Source organism: Indicator indicator, chromosome Z (assembly GCF_027791375.1).
Source record: "Indicator indicator isolate 239-I01 chromosome Z, UM_Iind_1.1, whole genome shotgun sequence".
Taxonomy (NCBI): Eukaryota; Metazoa; Chordata; class Aves; order Piciformes; family Indicatoridae; genus Indicator; species Indicator indicator.
In genome coordinates this window covers 78,746,989-78,767,589 of record NC_072053.1, presented here as the reverse complement: position 1 = coordinate 78,767,589, position 20,601 = coordinate 78,746,989, and the positions used below count along the sequence as shown (strand labels likewise).

The 20,601-nt window shown below is 37.7% G+C and overlaps 1 protein-coding gene across 2 annotated transcripts in view; it reads right to left on the bottom strand.

Annotated features, from left to right (window-relative positions):
- Positions 1–19,974, bottom strand: part of IFT74 (intraflagellar transport 74) — a 44,145-nt gene extending 24,171 nt beyond the window's left edge. For both annotated transcript variants that reach the window (XM_054397772.1, XM_054397771.1), the window contains exons 1-11: positions 19,858–19,974; positions 19,348–19,480; positions 18,841–18,889; positions 16,145–16,243; positions 15,937–15,997; positions 15,162–15,221; positions 14,039–14,100; positions 3,701–3,839; positions 2,726–2,788; positions 1,675–1,818; positions 1,027–1,067 (exon numbers count right to left, since the gene is read on the bottom strand). In XM_054397772.1, the coding sequence (XP_054253747.1) occupies positions 1,027–1,067; positions 1,675–1,818; positions 2,726–2,788; positions 3,701–3,839; positions 14,039–14,100; positions 15,162–15,221; positions 15,937–15,997; positions 16,145–16,243; positions 18,841–18,889; positions 19,348–19,480; positions 19,858–19,974 (968 nt within the window). The remainder of the gene's footprint in view (positions 1–1,026; positions 1,068–1,674; positions 1,819–2,725; positions 2,789–3,700; positions 3,840–14,038; positions 14,101–15,161; positions 15,222–15,936; positions 15,998–16,144; positions 16,244–18,840; positions 18,890–19,347; positions 19,481–19,857) is intronic.
- Positions 19,975–20,601: the final 627 nt, after the last annotated feature.

The following is a 20,601-nucleotide window of genomic DNA, read 5'->3' as shown; positions in this document are numbered from 1 at the left end:
ACTAAATAAAAGTACTGCTGCTCTGTCTTAATAGAAACCGGTTTTGTTGAGTCATTGATAGTTCTTAACTTACTCCACTGGGCCCTCTGCTGGTTACTGTGCAGCTTTGTAGAGGGACAACATAATTGGCAAACTGCAACAAGGAACCATACTTTCAAAGAAATTAAAAGGTACTTTTAAAAATTACACACATGTTCGCTAAAATCCATGAAGAAATTGTCAACTAAAACAATCAAAGTGAGAAAGGGTATTACTTTAAAAAATTTCTACATAAAAAAATTAAATAAAATAATCCCTTATTGTTTCTTTCAAAAAATCTGGTTAAGCAACTCACTAACCAAAGATTCCAATCCATTAAAAATTAACCAATTATTACAGTTGGAAATATTGTTCAACAGAATTTAAAATTGTTTTTCAGAGAATTCAGGAATTTTCTCAATTTTTCTTTAAATTGTCAAATCAAAAGGCTGAAAATCACAATAATATTGCACAGGTTTACCCACACACGCTCCCTGAAACATTATTATTTATTATAACATTGACCACAGTTTCTGCCAGATCTTCAGAAAGGCCCAGTACCCAAGAATCAAGAATCAATGCCCTTAGAACTGAACTTTCTCTAAGCACCTTTGTAGTAACTTCAAGGTTTCAAGAACCACAGAACAAACTCTTAAAATGTGACTGCAGCATAATGGCCGCATGCTGCCAGCTCAACTTCAAAGATGTCCCAGATGCACTTCTTCAGCCTTGAAGAAGTCTATGTGAGCATTATCACCAATATATATTCTCAAGGCATGCTCAAAAGGATAGGAAGTATTTTATTATGCAGATCTCAACGTCCCATCACTCTGAACAGATGCTTGAAAACGAAGGACATTTTCTCCTCTCTGCAGAAGGTGGAGGCTAGCAGAGCCTTGAAAATGGGGCAGTGTTCTGGAAGTCCATAGAAAAACATGATGGAATTCAACCATCTGTCTTTATGGTGTAAATGTAGTTTGTATCAACAGCATTAATGGGATTACTCACTGTCTTTCCATGCTTGCTATTTCTTGACTATCGTCCTTAACCTATAAAAAAAAATATATAACTGTAGCGTATGAAATAAAATCTACAAATGTGAAAAAGGAAAATTAAAACCAAATTGTTTCTTTGTTCAGCATACAGGGAATAGAAACTCAGCATATGAAATCATAAACTTGCTGTCACATTGTCCAACAGTGGTTCTTCCTTGAAGACAAGTGATGTTACCTGTTATGTCTCCCAAATCCTCTCTTGCTTTCTCAATACATGTTTTTCAGTCCAATAATCCATATAGCATATATGGACAGTTATATAACACAGACCTGTGTAAACTAACTAAGTTGTTCCTGGATTAGTACCTCCATTCAGTACCCCAAAAGAATACTGTATAAAGTTATGTTATAGAAATGTTCAGCAGAATCAGTTTCCCTATAGCAACACGCTGATGAATTGGGACCAGTCAGCCATCTGAAAAGGCTGAATCTGAAACATCCCATCCAACCTATCACTAGCTGTTTTTAATTTCACATGATTTTTGCTGTTTAAAGAGAAAAATAAGGCAAGATTCAAATATTGTCAAATACTTTTCAAGTATTATCATTTAAAATACTGACTCAGAGAATCTTTTATATGCCAACACTTTTGTGTTCTTGCCTGCTTTAATAATCTCTCTCTTTCTTCCTGTGGAGATTCCATGTTCTTATCCTCAGCAATCATTTGATCTCGACGTTCCTCAAGTTCATGGAGCTTTTCATACAGCTGCACAGCTTCCTGTCTCACCTGGGAGTGTGCTATTTCCTGTTGGGAACAGCAAACACCTACTAGCTATTGTCAGATAGCAAGAGAGCATTGCAGAAATTATGCTTTCGTTAAGCAACACTTTATACATTGAAAGTTAAGCTTATTTGTTACAAACAGTACAAAGTTAGTACAAAGAATAAACTTTATTCTCAATATTGCATTCTCTGTAATGGAACATGACAGTCAGCTACCTCTTGCTTTGTGAGTTCGTCCTCGGATCATTTTTCTGAGCAGATTTACTACTTCATCGTTGCTAGGGGATCACAAACCATGAACAGTACTCAAAAGGACTGTAAAAATGTCTAGTGGTATTTGAAAATTGCACTCCCTGAACACATACATGAATTTCAGCTCTCAGATCCTTTTATCCAAGAAACACCCACTGTGAGAAAATTCTCCTCAATCTAGCAATATGACAGTGTATTAGAAGTGTGTGTTTACGTATGTATGTGGGATAAAAAGTATCTTGGCAGGTACAACTTTAAGTGCCCATTGCTTTTGAAGTGGAACATGGAACATTCTCACACACCCTGCAAGTTGAAAACATATTGAAAAATTAGGTGTCACAATTCCTTAAGGATGTGAATTACAATTCATGTTTATCTTCAGAGAGTAATTCCAAATCTGTCAAACTTCACACAAAACATTTGAATCATTTGAGTAACTCAAGCTGGGAAATGTCACTATTGCTATGATAATGTACTTGCCATCTAGTAAAACCAAGCCTTATCCAAAACTGACTAGAATTTATTGGTGAAAAAAAAAAAAAAGAAAGGCAGCTTTGCTTTGCCCATTCTAGGGCATGATACTTTAGTGTCTAAAAATTTAACGAGACTGTTTGAAGTACTTTTCTACTGTATTTTTACTCTAGACATCAACAAAGACTGGTACCCAGGCCACTTACAGCTCTGAGAGCCTCCTCTTTTACATTTAGCGCATCCAATTCCTGCTGTTGAACCATCAGTTCCTAAAGTGGACAAAAATGTAAAAAATCAGATAAAGATTACTACAAGATGAGATTATATTCTTTGTTCTGCAACAACAACAACAAAAAAATTAAGACAATACTGTTTAGCTTCTCCAAGTAAGTGAGATATAACCCACTTACCTTCACCATCCAACTTACCAATAAACCCTATCATCGTCATGTGTGATTCGGCACGTAACAATGAGGGTGAAAGTTATCATTTCTACTTCAGAGGTTTAAGCTAGATTTGAAAATGTGAACTAGTCACCAGGGTTTCTTCACAATCCAGAAATAGACAGGTAAGCCCTGCTTAGTGATGCAGCTCAGCTTAAGATAGCTGGGAAGCATCGGGCTCCAAAGATGCCCATCCCTCAGTACGGACTACACAGAGAAACTTTCTAAGACTCTATGCATAAAGGTAGATGATCCCAGAAAAACCTAGAGATCTGCTTTTGTTAACATTAGAGTGAAGTGACAACAATTTTAAAGCCCAGTTAATTTTTTTAATGTTTTCATATGTACAACAAGAACAACAAAACTACTCAGTCAGGTTGCCTTCCGTACAAAGAAGAAAACTTCATACTCAAGTGAAAGGGTTATTTTTCCCTTTTGCTTTCTTTTTTCACATGATGAAACATCTAAGCAGTACAGCAGCTTTCATAATATGTGTATCAGTTCCCAAATTATGACCATCATTTGTTCTTAAAACTAAAAAAAACAAAAAGACAAAGCACTTGGGTTTAGTAAATGGCTTTACTTATTTTTTCAGGCACTTTTACAACTGATTAAGATACCAGCAAGCTTTTTTTATCGAATTACTTGTTCTCAAGGTTTTTAATACTTAAATTGCACCTGGAACAAATGAAGCCAGACAGAGAAACATTTTAGGTAAGTACAGTGAAATAAACCAACCTGGGAGAGCTTTTCATTTGCAGCCTTTATCTCCATGTATTTAGCTTGATCTGCCTGTGACATGTCTTTTATAATGTCATCTGCTACAACCTTCTCACGTTCAATATCTTCTTCTACAGCTTGAATTAACTTTTCTGTGCTGAAAAAATAGAAGACTTTTGTAACTTTTACTAGTTGATATTTATCTTAAGGATCCATTTCAAACTCTGGTATCCCTTCAGTCTCACTGAAGTTATCTTTTAACACAAAACCTCCAAAGACTCTAAAAAAAAAAAAAAAAGGAGTTAAATACTTGCATCTAATCTTCTTGGAGTTTGATTAACTATGCAGAAGATGAAGAGTTCTTTGCCCTTACAGTACCCACACAGTACTTTCCAACACTCTCACCCTGACTATCTGCATACTCCCTAGAGTGGCAAAAATGAACTATTCCCACTCAGTTGCTTTCCATCAGTGACCTCCTGGGATAAGAACAGAAGTTGGTATATGATTGGGAATAAACATCAAGAAAACATACTGTATAGACACTAGGGCTTGACAGTCTAGAACGATGAAGACTTTCAGCAACGAATTACTGGATACCTTAAGAATGGAGAGTGGCTTCAGAGTCTCAGGCAGAGTGAAACTTTTTGACCATGCAAGAATGAAGAAATTAGCCCTTCCTGATATTCTTCATTTATGACTTTAATCTTACTAGGAAATCAGCGGACTGCAACGATAAAAAAATCTCTATCAGTGCAGCTATAATGAGCCACAAGCAAATGACTAGCAGAGTCAAGGAAGGCATAAAGAGCTGTTCCCACTGTGTCATGTAACACATAGCAATTTGTACGAAATTTCCTAAAAACTAAAGAGTCAATTTGAGAAAACAGCTTCAGATAAAGGAAATTAATAAACTCTCCTGAGACCCTGAAGAATATACCTTCCTTCCCATTACAATGCATGAAAGGTTGTATAAATTGTTTCCAGAGTGACTTCTGCTATTAACAGTCAGATGGACACCTTCCTTCAGATTTGTTTTTCTTCTATTTTTCATTAACTCCTCCTAAGCTGCAAGATGCAAACATTTTAAACAGTGTAACTGACACTGTCAGATCAACAATTGCAGCCAAGGAGGCTCTCAGGCTTGAGCCTGAATGACATAAAATTGTGCAATTGCACAAGGATAATCCCAGGGGAAGGGAATAATGAAAATTTCATGGCAGCAGAGTAGAGCTGATATCTGAAGGTCTAGGCCAGCCCCACTACTAAAAGCACGATTACCTAGAGCAAGTTGTCAGTGTACTACAACATTAAATTGAATACCCTCTTGAGAGCTGTTTGTTCAGAACCTCAACAATGAGATGCTCAATCTAAGTACATTAGTTTATGAAGGGGTAATTATGTTACACTTGGTAGTGGAAAGCAGTAATTTTTTAAGTGAAGCATTTTCTTAAGCTATGAGTGCAGTTTTATGAAAGACCCTCTGGAAGGCACAGAATTGAGAGCTGGCAGGGAGCTTTCACATTACTCCCTTATTGGAGTCTCCTCATTGCTTGATCTGGGCCTGTGAAAGCTGTTTCAAGGTCTCAGCAGTGAGAGTTTTGCTCAACTGAAGACAAGCAGAATGAAAACAGAGAAAATGGAATGAAGAATTGAAGAATATATTCAGGTTGCTGATTTCCAGAATAAATCTCCACACCACATGTAATTCACCTGGAGAGACTGTCAGTACTGATCACAGGAGCTTGTCTTGTTACAGAGCACCTTTTTCTGGAGATCACTGAGGCATTTGGGGAGTGAGAGAAGAACATCACCTGCTTTGTTTCTCCTGTTTATCAAAACACTATGTGGAAGCAGCTGCCACCATTGAGGGCAGTGGCATCTCCAAGCTCTTGTCTATGCCTCAGACTCCAAGTATGCATGGCAGAGTAAGGAAAGAAAGCCTACATTTCCATTCCCACCAATGTTAAGTGTATGTGGATATATCACCAATCAAACTCTTTACCTGAGGCAGTTCTCTTTCTCTTATGTGATATGGACTGCTGAATAACACTTCAAGATGATACAATATGGCCTTGAGACTAGAAATGTGATGCATCTTCTCTGGCAGAAACTTTTTGCCAGAAGGTTAAAACTCTGTGATTTTATATGATACAATAAAAACATCAGCAATGGCTGTCATAGGGAGAAAACTTATTATCACAAGTAATTTGAAGATGAACAAGTGATGAGGGTTGGAGTATCTCAGAATATTGTGCAACACCCTGCAGCTCCTCCTCTGATGTTTCCAAAACACAAGAATTAACACAGATTAAACCAAGCTTCTACAAATCTCTACTTCAGTATGCAAATATCTTGAAATTTCCTTCATTTGGTGACTGATCACATAAAAAAATGCAAGTCCTTTTCTGTCTCTTGCACTTGTTTTATTGATTATAAACCGACTTGCCTGTAAACTCCCTGCAGCATTTTAACTTGCTGCCTCCCACATGATCTGGAACTTGACACTTGAGCATGCTATTATTAGACTTCCCTATTGGCTGCAGATCCAATTAAATCAAAGACGATTATAAGAAGTTGCTCAACCTAGTCAATCTTTTGCTAAGGATCCTCCAGGCTTATTATTTTTTACACTGCCTGCTTGTTCATCAGGTACAAAGGTTGAACAAAAACAAAGTGCTGTTGCACCATATTATTTCTTGTCAGTGCACTGACACATCTACACATGTGTACACACACTGCCTCTAAGAAGCAACAGAAAGGTAAGACACTGGCCATATATTTTTCGAAATACAGGAAAAAATATTTTTAGTATAACTTTGTTGTTGGACTAGAAACATCTTGAGCTACACTAAAAGATCAGGAATTATTATGAACTTTGGACAAGGCAAGATGTTATGTAAACTGTACTTGAGTATAAAGTTAGGGAACAGTCTGTTTCTTCTCTGTATACCAGACTACCTGATTAAATAAACTCCATTAACTTCACAAATCTGCCTTTTTGTTTACAAATGTAAGGGGAAAAAAAAAAACCACACAAACTGCATTACCATTATGAGATAAAATCTTCAGAAGTTCTCCAAGAAAAACTCTTAAAGAAAATGTTTCTAATTACAAGAAAACGTCAAGTTCTTGCTAATGTACTGCCAGGCTCAGTTTCTTTCAAAGCAACTACTTTAAACAGCAATTTAAAAAGACCAGTTCTAGCAAAAGCTAAATTGTAACTTAAATTACAGATGCTTTCCTGGTTTTCTACTGATTGTACAGGTTCACACACACACAGGGAAACAAGTTTGGAAAAAAACCCTCAAACCTAAGTTTTCTGTAGAAACTGTAGTGAAAAATAGGAAATATATTTTTTGATTTAGACATAGATAAGAATGAATTGTTAGACAGGAAAATGGTTTTTCAAGTTAACAGCATCCCCTTCATCTAGAAATTTTAACTTTTTCCTTGAAGTTTTGAAAATCTTTTGAATTATCTTTAGCTTTCAACTTGATTGTTATTAACTTCCAGACTAACCTTTAAAATAATATTCTGATATATTTCTCCCACTCTATTAAAGATAGTGTTTTTCTTGAAATCTGCAACACAATAATAGACTGCCTGGTTAAGGCCCAGTCTGTTTCTGAACATCTCAGAATAGGTATCTTTAAGGTCCAAGTATTTCACAAGACCCAAATGTTAATATAGTCTACCTCAAGATTTCTCAATCTGCACCATGTTTTCCACTGGCAATACATAAACTGGCTCCAAAAATGCATGAGCCACTAGCCCCATCACTGACCAGAACAACAGCTAACATATACCATGATGGTGGCCGCTGCTGCTAGTACCTCTCGTCCTTGTCACCGATAATGTCTAACAAAAAGGTTTATGAACTCTTTTTTGTATTTAGTGTAAATTTCCAACGGCAGCAGAAATGCACAGTGGATCAGAGTGGTGTAAGTGGCACTTATCTTCTTTCCAAGAAGTTATTAAGTTTCCAGGCTGATTCAGATAGGTGAGTGAGGTCAGTCCTCAGAAGAAATCAATTACACTTGACCAATTTGTTCTGCGACCTTATCTACTCCATACTGAGGCAAATGCCAACAAAGGCCTCCTGATACTTTTTAAGGAAGGGTTGAGGTTTTCTTACACCTGACTGCCTGACTATAATTAGCATTGTTCCTGCAACTGAGCTTCCCTCTGCAATTTCCTTCACTCCTTGTTACGTTCCATTAAGATCTTTTGAGCTCAAGAGACAACAGACAATTTAAACCAGTCTCTCACACACCTTATCTTTTGGGTCTTTTTTTAATTTGAATGATAGAAATCTGGGAAAGAAATATTGATATTCACCTAGCCTACTATTTTTTCTCTTCAGATGCTTAAGAAAAAGGGTAAAAATGAAGGGTTAATCTACCTTTTATGCAACATTTTAATGCCAGTCCAGCACAAACAGGGACTGATTTGATGTCTCACAGATTGTTTAACATTCCCATTCAGTTTAAGTAAATCTTGCAAACGATGCCTGATTCAAAGGGGATGAACGAGTGACACATCCCCTGAGAAAGTCAGTGTCACAGTGAATACCATTTGTCAGAAAAGCTCTCAATAAATGTCTACAACAACTCCAGCACAAGAGACTGAACCATGTTTACATGGTTCCAAAGATCACAGCAACTACAGCTTCATAATACAGAGGTCCAGGTTTATGTCATGTGGTGAATATTATGGACAATAAAGAGATGAGATCATCAATCTAATTAAAAATTCACCAAAAATGCTTAATAACTTAGGTAAGAACATAAGAGAGATCTGACTGGATAAACCAACAATACAGTATTCTGCCTGTCAGTGGCAGCAAGAGATACTATTCAATGAGAGCATGCAAGCCTAAATACTTCCTCCAGTTTACTCCTATCATAGTCTTTACCTGTAATTGCTTTAACAGGGACATTATTGAGCATATCCATATCTATTTCATCCATTTATGAAACTGTTGTCTATTAACTTCTTTAATCAATCACTTTTCTATTTGCTGATACGGTCTGCTCACTGGCTTTTAGGTTCCTCTCAGTTAAGTGAAAGCTGAATGTATTAATTCTGACAACTTAGGCTTTTCCTCTTAATTTTACATTTGTACTATACACATATAACTAAATTTATTAAATTACCATTGAAATAATTGTGTCGATTAATTTGCTAAACTATGACTATTGAAGACAATGGCATTCTGGTGTTGGTATACAAAAGTGTTGTTTTTTAATAGGCTCTAAACATGAAACTCTCTTGGCTTGTTATCTGGGCTGGAACACTGTTTTTGAATCCAGCCACTGCTGACTGCAACATTGCTTCTCAAAATGTAAGTTTTTAAAGTATGTAAATTACTCTTATTTTTGAAAGATGCAATAGAAGCTAGATATATTTTTAAAAACTACCCTGCAAACATAAAATTCCTGAAGAATGAAGCACAAATAAGATGTGGTTTTCTGTGAAACAGGCAATTAGTAATTTTAAGTGGGTGAATAATACTGAAACATATTTGAGGTGGTTTTACATCTCAATCAAATCTCTCTGCAGACAGTAGGAGTGATTCCTTTATTTTTACATGATTTTGGACAGACCTAAAAAAGCAGCAGTTATTTGGACAATGCCATTTACTACGGCAAATTAGAGAGATTTACTGAATTAGTATTTGCCCAAGTTAGGTCCAAACACTTGCAAGAAATTTTAATTTATTCTTTTTTCAGAGGTTAATTTAACAGATTTTGTATTTACTGTGGAATGGAGAGGAAGGAAGAAGTCTTGACTAGCAGTCAAATAAAACTTTTATTGCACTATTTGCACTGTCTCACTGCCTACAGGTCCAGTACTGTACCTACTGTATATACCTACCTATACATAGATATAGATATAGATATATACAGTGCAGACAAGAAACTCCACCTGCATTTGTTTTAAAATAAACCAGCTAGGCTCAACATAATCAAAGTAGTAACCAGCAGAACACAGGCTACTTATTTAGGAAAAGGGATAACAGAGCCAATATGTTTTCAGTACTTAGTATCTCCTTTACAATCAGTTCAAGAACCCTGACACTAAACCATAGTCTGCAGTGACACACACATATACACAGACATGTAGACATGTATGTATACAATCTACATACATATACATCTGCTCTTCTCAGAAAACAAAAATGTTTCAAGCAAGTAAGCACTCTCAAACTGAAAGGGACTGCAGATATGCTAAACCTCAACCCAGAAAACCAAAATGAATTTAAGTGCTATAATTATAATAAAAATATAGACTAAATGTTTTGTCAAAGGTCTGGTCCAAAGGTGTTTTAAAAAGCCAACACCACTGTTTTTAAAACACAGCAACACACTTGAAAAAGCACATTGAACTGATTTTCAGGCTTGAATCCACTTCCTCTATGACAACTTCTTCCAGAAGAATCCTTTTCCTTCACATAAAATTCTAAACCACACAGACGTACTAATTACAAAGTAGTGTGCCAAAGTGGTTGGATTGTCATCACATGAATTACCTTTCAACTCAGAGTTTAAGTACCATGTGATCTGGAACTTCAGGTCTCTGTACACTAAGAGGATCAATTTCCCTGCACCACAAGACAATGAATATATTATGAAAAACACCAATGAGTTGCATGAAGAGTAATAGAATTTTTCATTGACAGTGTTAGCATTAAAAAAAAAAACACAATAAAGATTTTTCATGCCCTTAACAATTATCACTGAGTTCATCATTTTATCATCAGACTCCTCTACAGTATTTAATTGTCATTCTCTTTTTTTTCAGCAGGTCACTTGTGAAGAGTCTGGAAAGAACCTCACTGATATTCCTAGCAACCTTTTCCAAAATGTCACTGAACTTCATTTAAATAGAAACATGATTACTGTAGTGCATAGTAACAGCTTCTGCAATATGACAAGACTTGTAATTCTGGATATCAGCAACAATCAGATTAGCAGCGTTCATAAAGCAGCATTTGCAGGATTAAATCAACTGTCAGTGTTGAATATATCACATAACAAGATTACTCAACTAGATTCAGAGGTATTTACTTCTCTGAACAGTCTGACAGTTTTAGATCTACAGTACAACCAGCTTAAATCTCTTCATATAAATCCACCTCTTAAATTGACTACAATTGTTTTAGCTGGAAACCTATGGATCTGCTCCTGTGACCTTGTTGACTTACAGAAATGGCTAACTACCTCCAATGTGACAATGGGTAAGTTTTGCTAAGAGTGACATTTCATACTTGTTTACGTCAAACAGCCACATGTTGTCTTTTCCTGATCTGGATATTATTCACCATAAATTTACCTGTATTCTGCAGTAATCCATTGGTCATCCATGGAATTTTTTTAGATTAGAATGACAATTAACTAACGGTACCTCATAGATTTTCCACTACTCACATCCACAGAAAATGAGAACGACACTACATGTACATTCCCAAATAGCAAGCAAAAACTCTCCATCAAGACAGCACCTATCCAACCAACTGACTGCAAAATTGGAAAAGCTTCTTTAGAAAACATTGAAACTTCCACTTCTGCCATTGAATTTGAGAGTAGTGCCTTACCAATAGCTCCAACTACAAACAACAGCACTGGAAACAACGGAACAGATGCAGGTAATACACTGGTACTTCACTGCATACAAGCCCTTTGATGTACTGATCAAAGATTTCACACTGTTTTGTGTTCCTGGTGCACTGCAATTCTTCCATGAAAGCCAGGGCTAGGGAACTAGTGTGTCTCAAGGTTTTGGTAGACTGTACACTCATTATCACAGAATTGTCAGGGTTGGAAGGGACCTCAAGGATCATCTAGTTCCAACCCCTGCCGTGGGCAGGGATACTTTCCACTAGATCAGGTTGCCCAGGTTGGTGAATGTGAAGCTTTGCTGAGCAAGTGTTTAAAACAGATAAATCACATCTGCATTCTCAAATGATACTACACACTGACGATGAAATTTCAAGGGCTTGAAATACAGACAGCTGTCCAGATCTCTGCCTAACAGAACCAGGGAAGCATCCTAACAAAATTAGATTCTCCCAAACTAACTGCTTTCTAGACATAGATGTCTTCTTAAAATGTGAGCAAGCCTATTAATTTTACTCCAGCCCTCAAATATGTTCAATGTAAAGGACACAAACCTGCCTATATCATATTCTTTGAAAATTTAACAGATAGTCTCCTTACCTTTCTTCACCTTTTGATGTTAATTCCATCATCACACTAAGCAGACTACTGACAACTACAGAGTATTGAATTTTTATATAAAATATATACATCTGAAAGGTTATTTAAAAAAAAAAAAAAAAAGAAAAAAAGAAAAGGATATGTTAGGATTATTACCATAAATTCAAGCCTGGGAAATACAATTGGAAGTTAATTACTGACTTCCCCCCACCCCCAAATTCCAATGTAAATTTTGAAAAAAAAAATTAAAAAATATTTTATATGTCTCCAGGATAGTATCTGTCTTTGAAAACAGTCTCTTTGATTTATATGGCTAGGAAATATGAGATGTGCATGCATTTTTTGGTCTGAGTGACATTACTGACTCCCTAGTAACACAGCAGTGCTTTGGAGACACACAGTAGTTGCCCTATCACAGTTTATTTTGTGAGTTATCCATTTCACTGTAAAAAAAAAATTTGCACTAGAGTTCTTGCTGACATTTCCCATGAAGATAACTCTTTTTTTATCCCCTGTCTGTTTTAAAGCTTTACCACTTATTGGCAAAAGCTGGACCTTCCTGGCTGGTGTCCTAGGGTTTGTCCTAAGCACCACACTCCTGATATTTACTGCTATAAAATGCCCAATATGGTATCAGTATGTGGTCAGCTACCGTCACCGTCGTCTGCAAGAAAACGACTCTGAGATGTTTGAACAGGAGTTCTCAGCTGACATGAGCTCCTCTCCTACAAGTACAAACGACGATGATCCCATAGTAATATTTGAGAAATTTCACGAATTTGTGCAGGGGGAAGATGAATATATTGAGGACAAATACATAGATTCTTATGAAACTGAGGAAAGGTAATGTCTTAAACACTGGATGATGAACTGTAGTAGACTTGTGCGTTCACTTTACACTGCTTATGTACAAAATGAAATGAAGCCAAGCAGTTCATCTCCTTTCATCTCATCAAATCCATTACCAGGTATTGCTGCATGAAGCTAAAAATGTGGGGATATGCATGCATTAGTGTGCAACAAATATTTCAAATCATGCAAAAAATACTCAGAAACAAGTTGCTATAAAAACCTATTTGGTTTCTTATGGGTGGGAAGGAGAGAACTTCCTGTATATTGTGTAACATGAAGAAGTCTTCACAAAGCAGTGTGTGAAGCTGGCATAATCACTAACACTTTGTGATGAAGTCCAGAAAGGAAAATTAGAGAAGATCACAGCCAGACTGGAGACCGTATCCAAATTAATGATGTCACAACTCAGCAGTCTCACACAAACAAAACTCACACAAAAAAAACCCAGAACATACGTGTTTTGGTTTTTTTTAACCCAAATTAGCAGAGTGAGAAAAACCAACTGCTCCATTCCCTTTAATGTGACTACATACAATACAAAAAGTTATTGCTGCACATCTAATGCCTTTATGCCTTAGTTTGCTACTGAACCAGTTTGGGGTTTTTTTTTTCACATTTTCTTAACACTAAAACATGCATTCAGGGGTACGACACACCATTTGTAAGCTGCTGAAAACCACAGTATTATTTAAAAGCACCTTATAAAATAATAAATTGCTTTTTAAAAAGTGCCTATATGATAAGTCTCATCCTTTATAGCAACAAGTGGTTTCTTTCTCTTGCACGTCTCCTGTCCCTGGATCTCCCCTTTCCCTGTCTTGGAAACCTGCTCTCTCAGCCTATCACTCTTCAAGCTGTTCTTAACCGCTTACAAATTCTTACTCCAAGCCTGTCCTCACCTTTCCCTCCACATACTCTAACTTCACCACACAGGAATCTCAGTTCTAGTTCCCACTTTTGCTTGCTTTCCCCACTCTGCCACTCCACCACAGAACTTCAAAAACTCAGGACAGCAGGTTGCCATGACATGACTCTCCACTGCTACCTAACTCCTCTTAGATGACATGGTAAAGTATCTCCACGGCAGTTACTCAGGAGTGTTTAAAGCTAGGAACAACAGCTACAGCCTGAGCCTGATGTATTATCTTGAAATTGCTCAGGTATCACTTACGACATGCACTACACTGTTAAGAAACTTCTGAATTTAAGTAACACCTTGATTTTGCCCAGTTCAGTTTATGATACTAACAGCTTTGAAGAAGCATACACTTTATGCACTTACCCTTGTCTTTCTGTGAAAATTTTATCCACACTCTGAGCATCTCGGTCATTCTGAACTTTTAACTGAAAAAACACAGAAAGATATTTTGACATGATAGATAACAACAAAGATTTCACATACAAATTCAAAGTGTCCTTTAAATGAGAAAGAAGCTGCTTGACAAAGAAATACAAACAAGTTTGTAGCAAATCAATTAACTTTCTATTACTGTGGGATCTATTCCTGGAATGTTAGTAAAATCTGGTATAAGCCCACAGACAGAATGAAAATGTAACACTTGGAAAGCATTCTCTTTATGATACAGACATCATGAGTAAATGATCTCTAAGGCTCCTTTTAACCTAAGCTATTCTATGATTCTCTGACTTAATTTTTCAATTAAATGCAAGGGAAAAAATATTTGGTTTGATGATGAAATACTCAGGTGGTTTTTCAAGCTACCAAAATAACTTTTTTCAAAACTAGTTTCTTTTGCTTAGAGCCAAGTGATCATAAAAAGTGGAACATGCTTAATGTCACTCACATCTTAATACTTACATAAGCACTCTGTGTTAGAAAATAAAGCAAGTAAAGGAAAAACAAAGCTGATTTTGTTGCTGGCCATGTTAGGCACCTCTTTATTAAACAAACCAGAGTAATTTAAACAGCAGAAGAGAAAAAGAGAACTAAATTTCCAGAAGACCAAGTGTTCTATGCTCCCAAATCAAATAAAGAATTTATTTTAACACTCATAATTTGGGTTGGGATCACTGCCTTCTGAAATCTAAAACACAGAAAGCTCTCATGGGGTTGTTAATGTAACACTTCAGACAACTGTCTCACTTAACAGGTTGCCCAGACCAGTGATAGATATCCCTCCCTGGAAACACTGAAGGTCAGGTCAGAGGAGGCTCTGATGTGCCTGCTCACTGAGGCAGGGTTTGGAATAGATGACCATTAAAGGTCTCTTCCAACCTAAAGCATGCTATGATACAAACACATTGCAAATATTATGGTTAATTTAACTGGATAAAAATGGCTAAGTTTTAAATTAGTGGTATGCTTTTTTAGGTATGTTCCAAGCACCAGGAATGTAACACACATCATTCCAGTGTTCAAACATAACAAATACCCTAATTCTTACCACATTGTAATCCCGAATCAGTTCTGCTATGTCTGTACTGGTATTAAGTATATCCACAACCTGCAATGAGACAGAATTCCAACCTGTTACTGCTTTCCTGGGTTTGGTTTTTTTTATTACACACACACACACAAACAGACAAATAGGTAGCAACTCACAAAGCACTGATAAAAAAGACATCAAGTTTCTGTTATTGTAAATGGAAAACATGTGATTTGGGAATCTTAAGAGATTATATGCAGTTTTGAGAAGTAATCATCACTACATGTAGCTGTACAAAATCCAACCATATTACACAGCAGTAATTTCTTAAATCCATAAACAATCACTTCTCTTGATGTAAAGGAAGTACATTTCCTTTTTTAAAATGTTTTCCTTAGTTTCCATATTTTTCCTTCCAGAAACTGAACAAAAGTCAGTATTAATCACTTTCACAGAAAAGTACGGATATTAGGAAAAATGTGGATATTAGGAAAAATTTGGATATTGGGAAAAATTTCTTTACAGAAAGAGTGGTCAGGCACTGGCACAGGCTCTCCAGGGAGGTGATGGAGTCACTATCACTGGAGGTGTTCAAGAAATATGTGGAAACGGTTCAATGGCCATAGTGGTCTTAGGTTGAAGGTTGGACTCAATGATCTTGGAGGTCTCTTCCAACTGAAATAACTATATGATCCTATGATTCTAAGCATGAATAAAAAAGAAATAAAGAAAAAGCAGTACGAAGCAAATGAGAGAAAAGAGCATTCAGTATCAAAAGATGACAGCAGCATACCATGTTGTAGTCCGCTAGCTGGCCTTGATATTCTTTGATTTCACTAGCTAAAGCCTCTGCCCTACACACAAAACAAAAAGTCAAACATAAGATTGCAAGATCCAAATATGTAAAAATAAAATAATGAAAAAAGAATTATTTAATGGTTCCTTGAAACCTGCCCAATACCTGAAGAAGTTAGCACTGCATGAGCTGCAATAAATCTCACCTTTTTTCATATGACGAATAGACTGATTTCTCTTGCTTGTACATTTCTGCTTCCTCTTGCAGCTTGTTAATTTCTGTTGTAAGTTCGTTTGTTTTGCTTCTGAAAAAATAAACAAATGAAAAACAATCATTAACATTCCAATGTACAAGTAAAACACAGTACAGAAATGACATTTTACTATAGGAGATGTGCAGTCAGTATCTTATTCTCATATTGCACTGTGTTTCAAATCAGTATTTCAAAGAAGAGCTCAGATGAGAGAAAAAACAGAGTGGTTACATCAGATGAAATCATAAACAGTTGTACAAAACCTGGATGTGAAATGTAAATAGCTTTTTGTCCCTGCTGGTGAAACTCTCAAATGGGCACAAAAAAAAGCAGAGCAGAGCATCATTTCACAGAATGTGGATATCATCCATATTTAAAATTACACCTTTCAGAACTGATTATTCAATCCTGTAATATGATCAACTGACAAAGTGGCATATGCAATACTGTTTCTGCAAGGCCTTATCTTTGCCAGTGTTAGCTCAAAGTATAATTAAACCATCTGAAACGTACACTAAAAAGTGCTTGGTTTGTGTTGCTGCTTCTTAAAATGGAGCTATCTGATCTGTAACAGAATCACAGGCTGTTAGCGGTTGGAAGGGACCTCTAAAGATCGAGTCCAACCCCCCTGCTAGAGAAGGATCACCTTTAGGGTCACACAGGAATGTATCCAGGAAGGTTTTGAATGTCTCCAAAGCTGGAGACTTCACAACCTCTCTGGGCAGCCTGTTCCAATGCTCTGTCACCCTGACAGTGTCATGGTAGGGCCATGACATGGCCCAGTACAAACCCAGACAGGCCTTAAGATGTCTAGACAAGGTCCCTTTCTGTCCCCTCCTTCCCGCAGAAAGACAGGGCAATGCAGGAAAAAGAGCAAAGGGGGCAGGACTCCTGCCTGTCTGGTAAACAAGATGTTTATCTGGGGCGAGAGCAGGTAAGCTGACCACTGCTCCCCCTGATACAAGTTCCTTGGTTCTGTCTTTTATGGTTATAGCCTTTCCACTGGGCAGCTACACGTTAGCTTCAGGTGCCCCATTGGCCCAAACTGATCTCTGGCCAGGTATATATACAGGTTGACTTGGTAGTCACCTTTGGCCTGCTTTAAGCCTTGCTTCAAACCTTGCTCAAGCCTTGCTCTTAAGCCTTGCTTTAAGCCTGCTTTCAAGCCTACTTGGACCTGTCTTGTAGAAGCTGCCCTGAGTTGCCCTGCCCTGCCTCGAGTGCCTGGTCCAGAGCCTGGGATAAAGCCACAAGCCCACACACAGCAAGCTGGAGAAGCCACAAGCCTAGAAGCCGGATCAGCCCAGCCTGCTTCCTCTTGCCACTAGAATCGTGCCATGCCTCAGTTTACCCAGGAACCAAGCAAGTGCCCGTTGTGAGAAGAGTTGTCAACTGCCCACTGTCCGCTGAAGCCAGATCAGCCTGGGACAAGGTGGCACCCTTCTTGCCAGCAATCTGCCCTGCCAGCGCCATACAAGAGTGCCCCAAAGCTTCATTGCTAACACAGCAGCTGCAGCATCCCCCATGTGGGTAAAACCAGCTGTGAGTAATTAATCCATTGCCTTTTGGGTTTAAAGGTTCTGACCGAATCTCCCCCTGGCTGTAATTGAGCGCTACCTGCTCCCAGGCACTTTCTCATTCCAGGTTATTACCTCCTAATTTGCATAGAATTTGTATTTTGTATTTGCATAGAGTTTGTATTTTGCCCCATGACTGCATATTCCCATTGTAAATACATACTCCAACCACAGAACGATCCTATTTAATGAGTTTGGCAATTTTCATATTAATAAAGGGTTACTAGTATTTTTATTAATACCCATTTGATATAGTTTATTATTGTAAGGGTAATTTACTTAGTAATCCCCTTTACAACAGACAGTGAAAAATTTTTTCCTTATGTTCATGTGGAACCTCCTATGCTCCAGCTTGCACCCATTGCTCCTTGTCCTATCATTGGACATCACTGAGAAGAACCTGTCTCTGTTCTCCCAACACCTGCCATTCACATATTTATAAACATTAATGAGGTCACCCCTCAGTCTCCTCTTCTCCAAGCTAAAGAGACTCAGCTTCCTCAGCCCTTCCTCATAAAGGCGATGCTCCACTCTCTTAATCACCTTTGTGGCTCTGTGCTGGACTCTTTCAAGCAGTTCCCTCACATTCTTCTTGAACTGAGGGGCTCAGAACTGGACACAATATTCCAGATGTGGCCTCACTAGGGCAGAGAAGACAGGGAGGAGAACCTCCCTTGGCCTGCTGGCCAAGCTTTTCTTACTGCACCCCAGAATATTGCTGGCCTTCTTAGCCACAGAGAGACATTGCTGGTCATCTTGTTGTCCACCAGGACCCTCAGGTCCTCTTCCATTACACTGCTCTCCAACAGATGGAATCTCAAAGTCACCAACTGTCCTGTGGGAGTGAAAACCTAATATAACAATGTCAAAGGAGTTTACTTGGACATAAGCATAAACCTCCTTTCCTCCAACAAATTCTGCGAAAAATGACCTTACCTGTTGCAACAGGACAGTTTTCATTAGAAGCAAACACCACTTATCCCATGCTTTTGTTAAGCACAGCAAACTTAATGTCAGAAAGGGAACAGAGCATTAGACCTTCTATGGTTTGAAGGTGATGTTAAGACATACCTCAGCAATCCCAGGTAATAGGTTTTATCCATTATCTGCCTCTGAGGACCTGACAAAGGAGAGTAAGATCATATTTTGTAAAAAACAACTGATTTTGATGAACTATAAATTATGAAAACAATGTGCAGAATTTGCAGGCAGAGAACTGCCTCATTAAAATAAAGGTAGAAATTAATTTTAGATTTTTGTCAAGATAAACGTTGCTTTTTCAGCTCTATGAAGAGTTACTATGTCACACAGTATTTTAATTACTCTGCACCAATGGAAGAAGATATGGCTGATCTTGTTTTATTCTTTAAAGACAACTTAGGCACACAAAAGCCTTCGTCCTTGACTGTCAAGAACAAAGAAAATGAGAGCGATGTTTTAATCTTCCTTTCCTTCTTCATTTAATCATATATATTGACTCTACAGTTTATATAGTGATTAAAAGTTTTTTTTAAAAAAACTAACAACTCCTTCCAAACTTTCCAGACACCGTGATAGTTATTTTCAGTTTAAAAATACCTTTCATTGCAGTTTTCATTCCACTTAGTCCCTGTTGAGTCACTGGACGGTCTGCAACTTTAATCTGAGATGACAAGACTCCTCCAGCAGTTGAAGAACCACGAGAACCAGGTCTTGATGTACTAGGAGGCATCTATAAAACAAACCAAAAACCTCCCAACTCTGAATTATGAATTTATTAGTTAGTCTTTGTACACCTCTTTGGGGAGAGAAAGCTTCAGTCAAATGTGTGAAGCAGGGTTAAGACATTTCCCATGAGCAACCATTCATTGTTTCCTCTGTATGCAACGTCAATACTATTAGGGTCTTCCAGGTATACTCTTGATGCAGGAACTCCTTGACCTCTTTCAGACAAAATTAGAAAATAAAACTGTTTGCAAATTAAAATCTTAACACCCTTACCAAGAATCTATTGCTCTGGTCATGGTACTAAAAAAAAAAAAAAAAATCACAGAAGTATGGATAAACCCCCAAATATATTGATGTTACTGTTGTACTTTTCTAACATACCCCTGTTCCTATTCTGGTTGCTGAAGGAGTCCTTGACGAAGATGTAGGCCTTGTGGTGAGCCCTATTCCTGCTCTTGAAGAAGGACGAGCCATTGGAGGTCTGTGACTGCTGGCCATATTTGTTCCTTTTTGAACTTCTCTCTGTAAAGGACAGAAATTGTCCTTAAATTTGCACACGTTATTTAAAACTACCAGAGATCAACTCTTTAAAGCTTAATTCTTCCCCCTATTAAAAGTTTTGCTTACTTTAGAAATCTGTAAAGGACTTAGTTACTACCAAACCATGATATGTGACAGACAGGTCTCCGAAAGGACCACAGCAGGTCCACAGCAAGACAAGACGCCAGTCGCCTTTCAGTGTTTAGTCAGTGCCCAGTTTACATTGTCAAACCATTAACTCTTGCGAATTCTTGTGTTACTCTTTATTTCAGCATCTGTCTGCCGAACTGAAGTGTCTCATGAAACAAATTGGAGGAGCTGTTACAAACATCCATTTAGGTTATTCGAGGAGTTTCCCTCGAGGCATCACCAGTCACCAACGCGCTAATTGCGCTACCCCTCGCAAATCCTGGTAGCTTTCACCACCCCCTTGAGCAGCTTATCCCCAGCCGGAGCACAAAGAGACAACTTTCAGATAGCTGAGGTTGCCCGGCAGTGCTCGGAGGGGCCTGAGATATGGTGGCACTATTGACCATGACCTAAACAGGGAGTACACACGCCTGGTTCCCCGGGGCGGTAAAAACC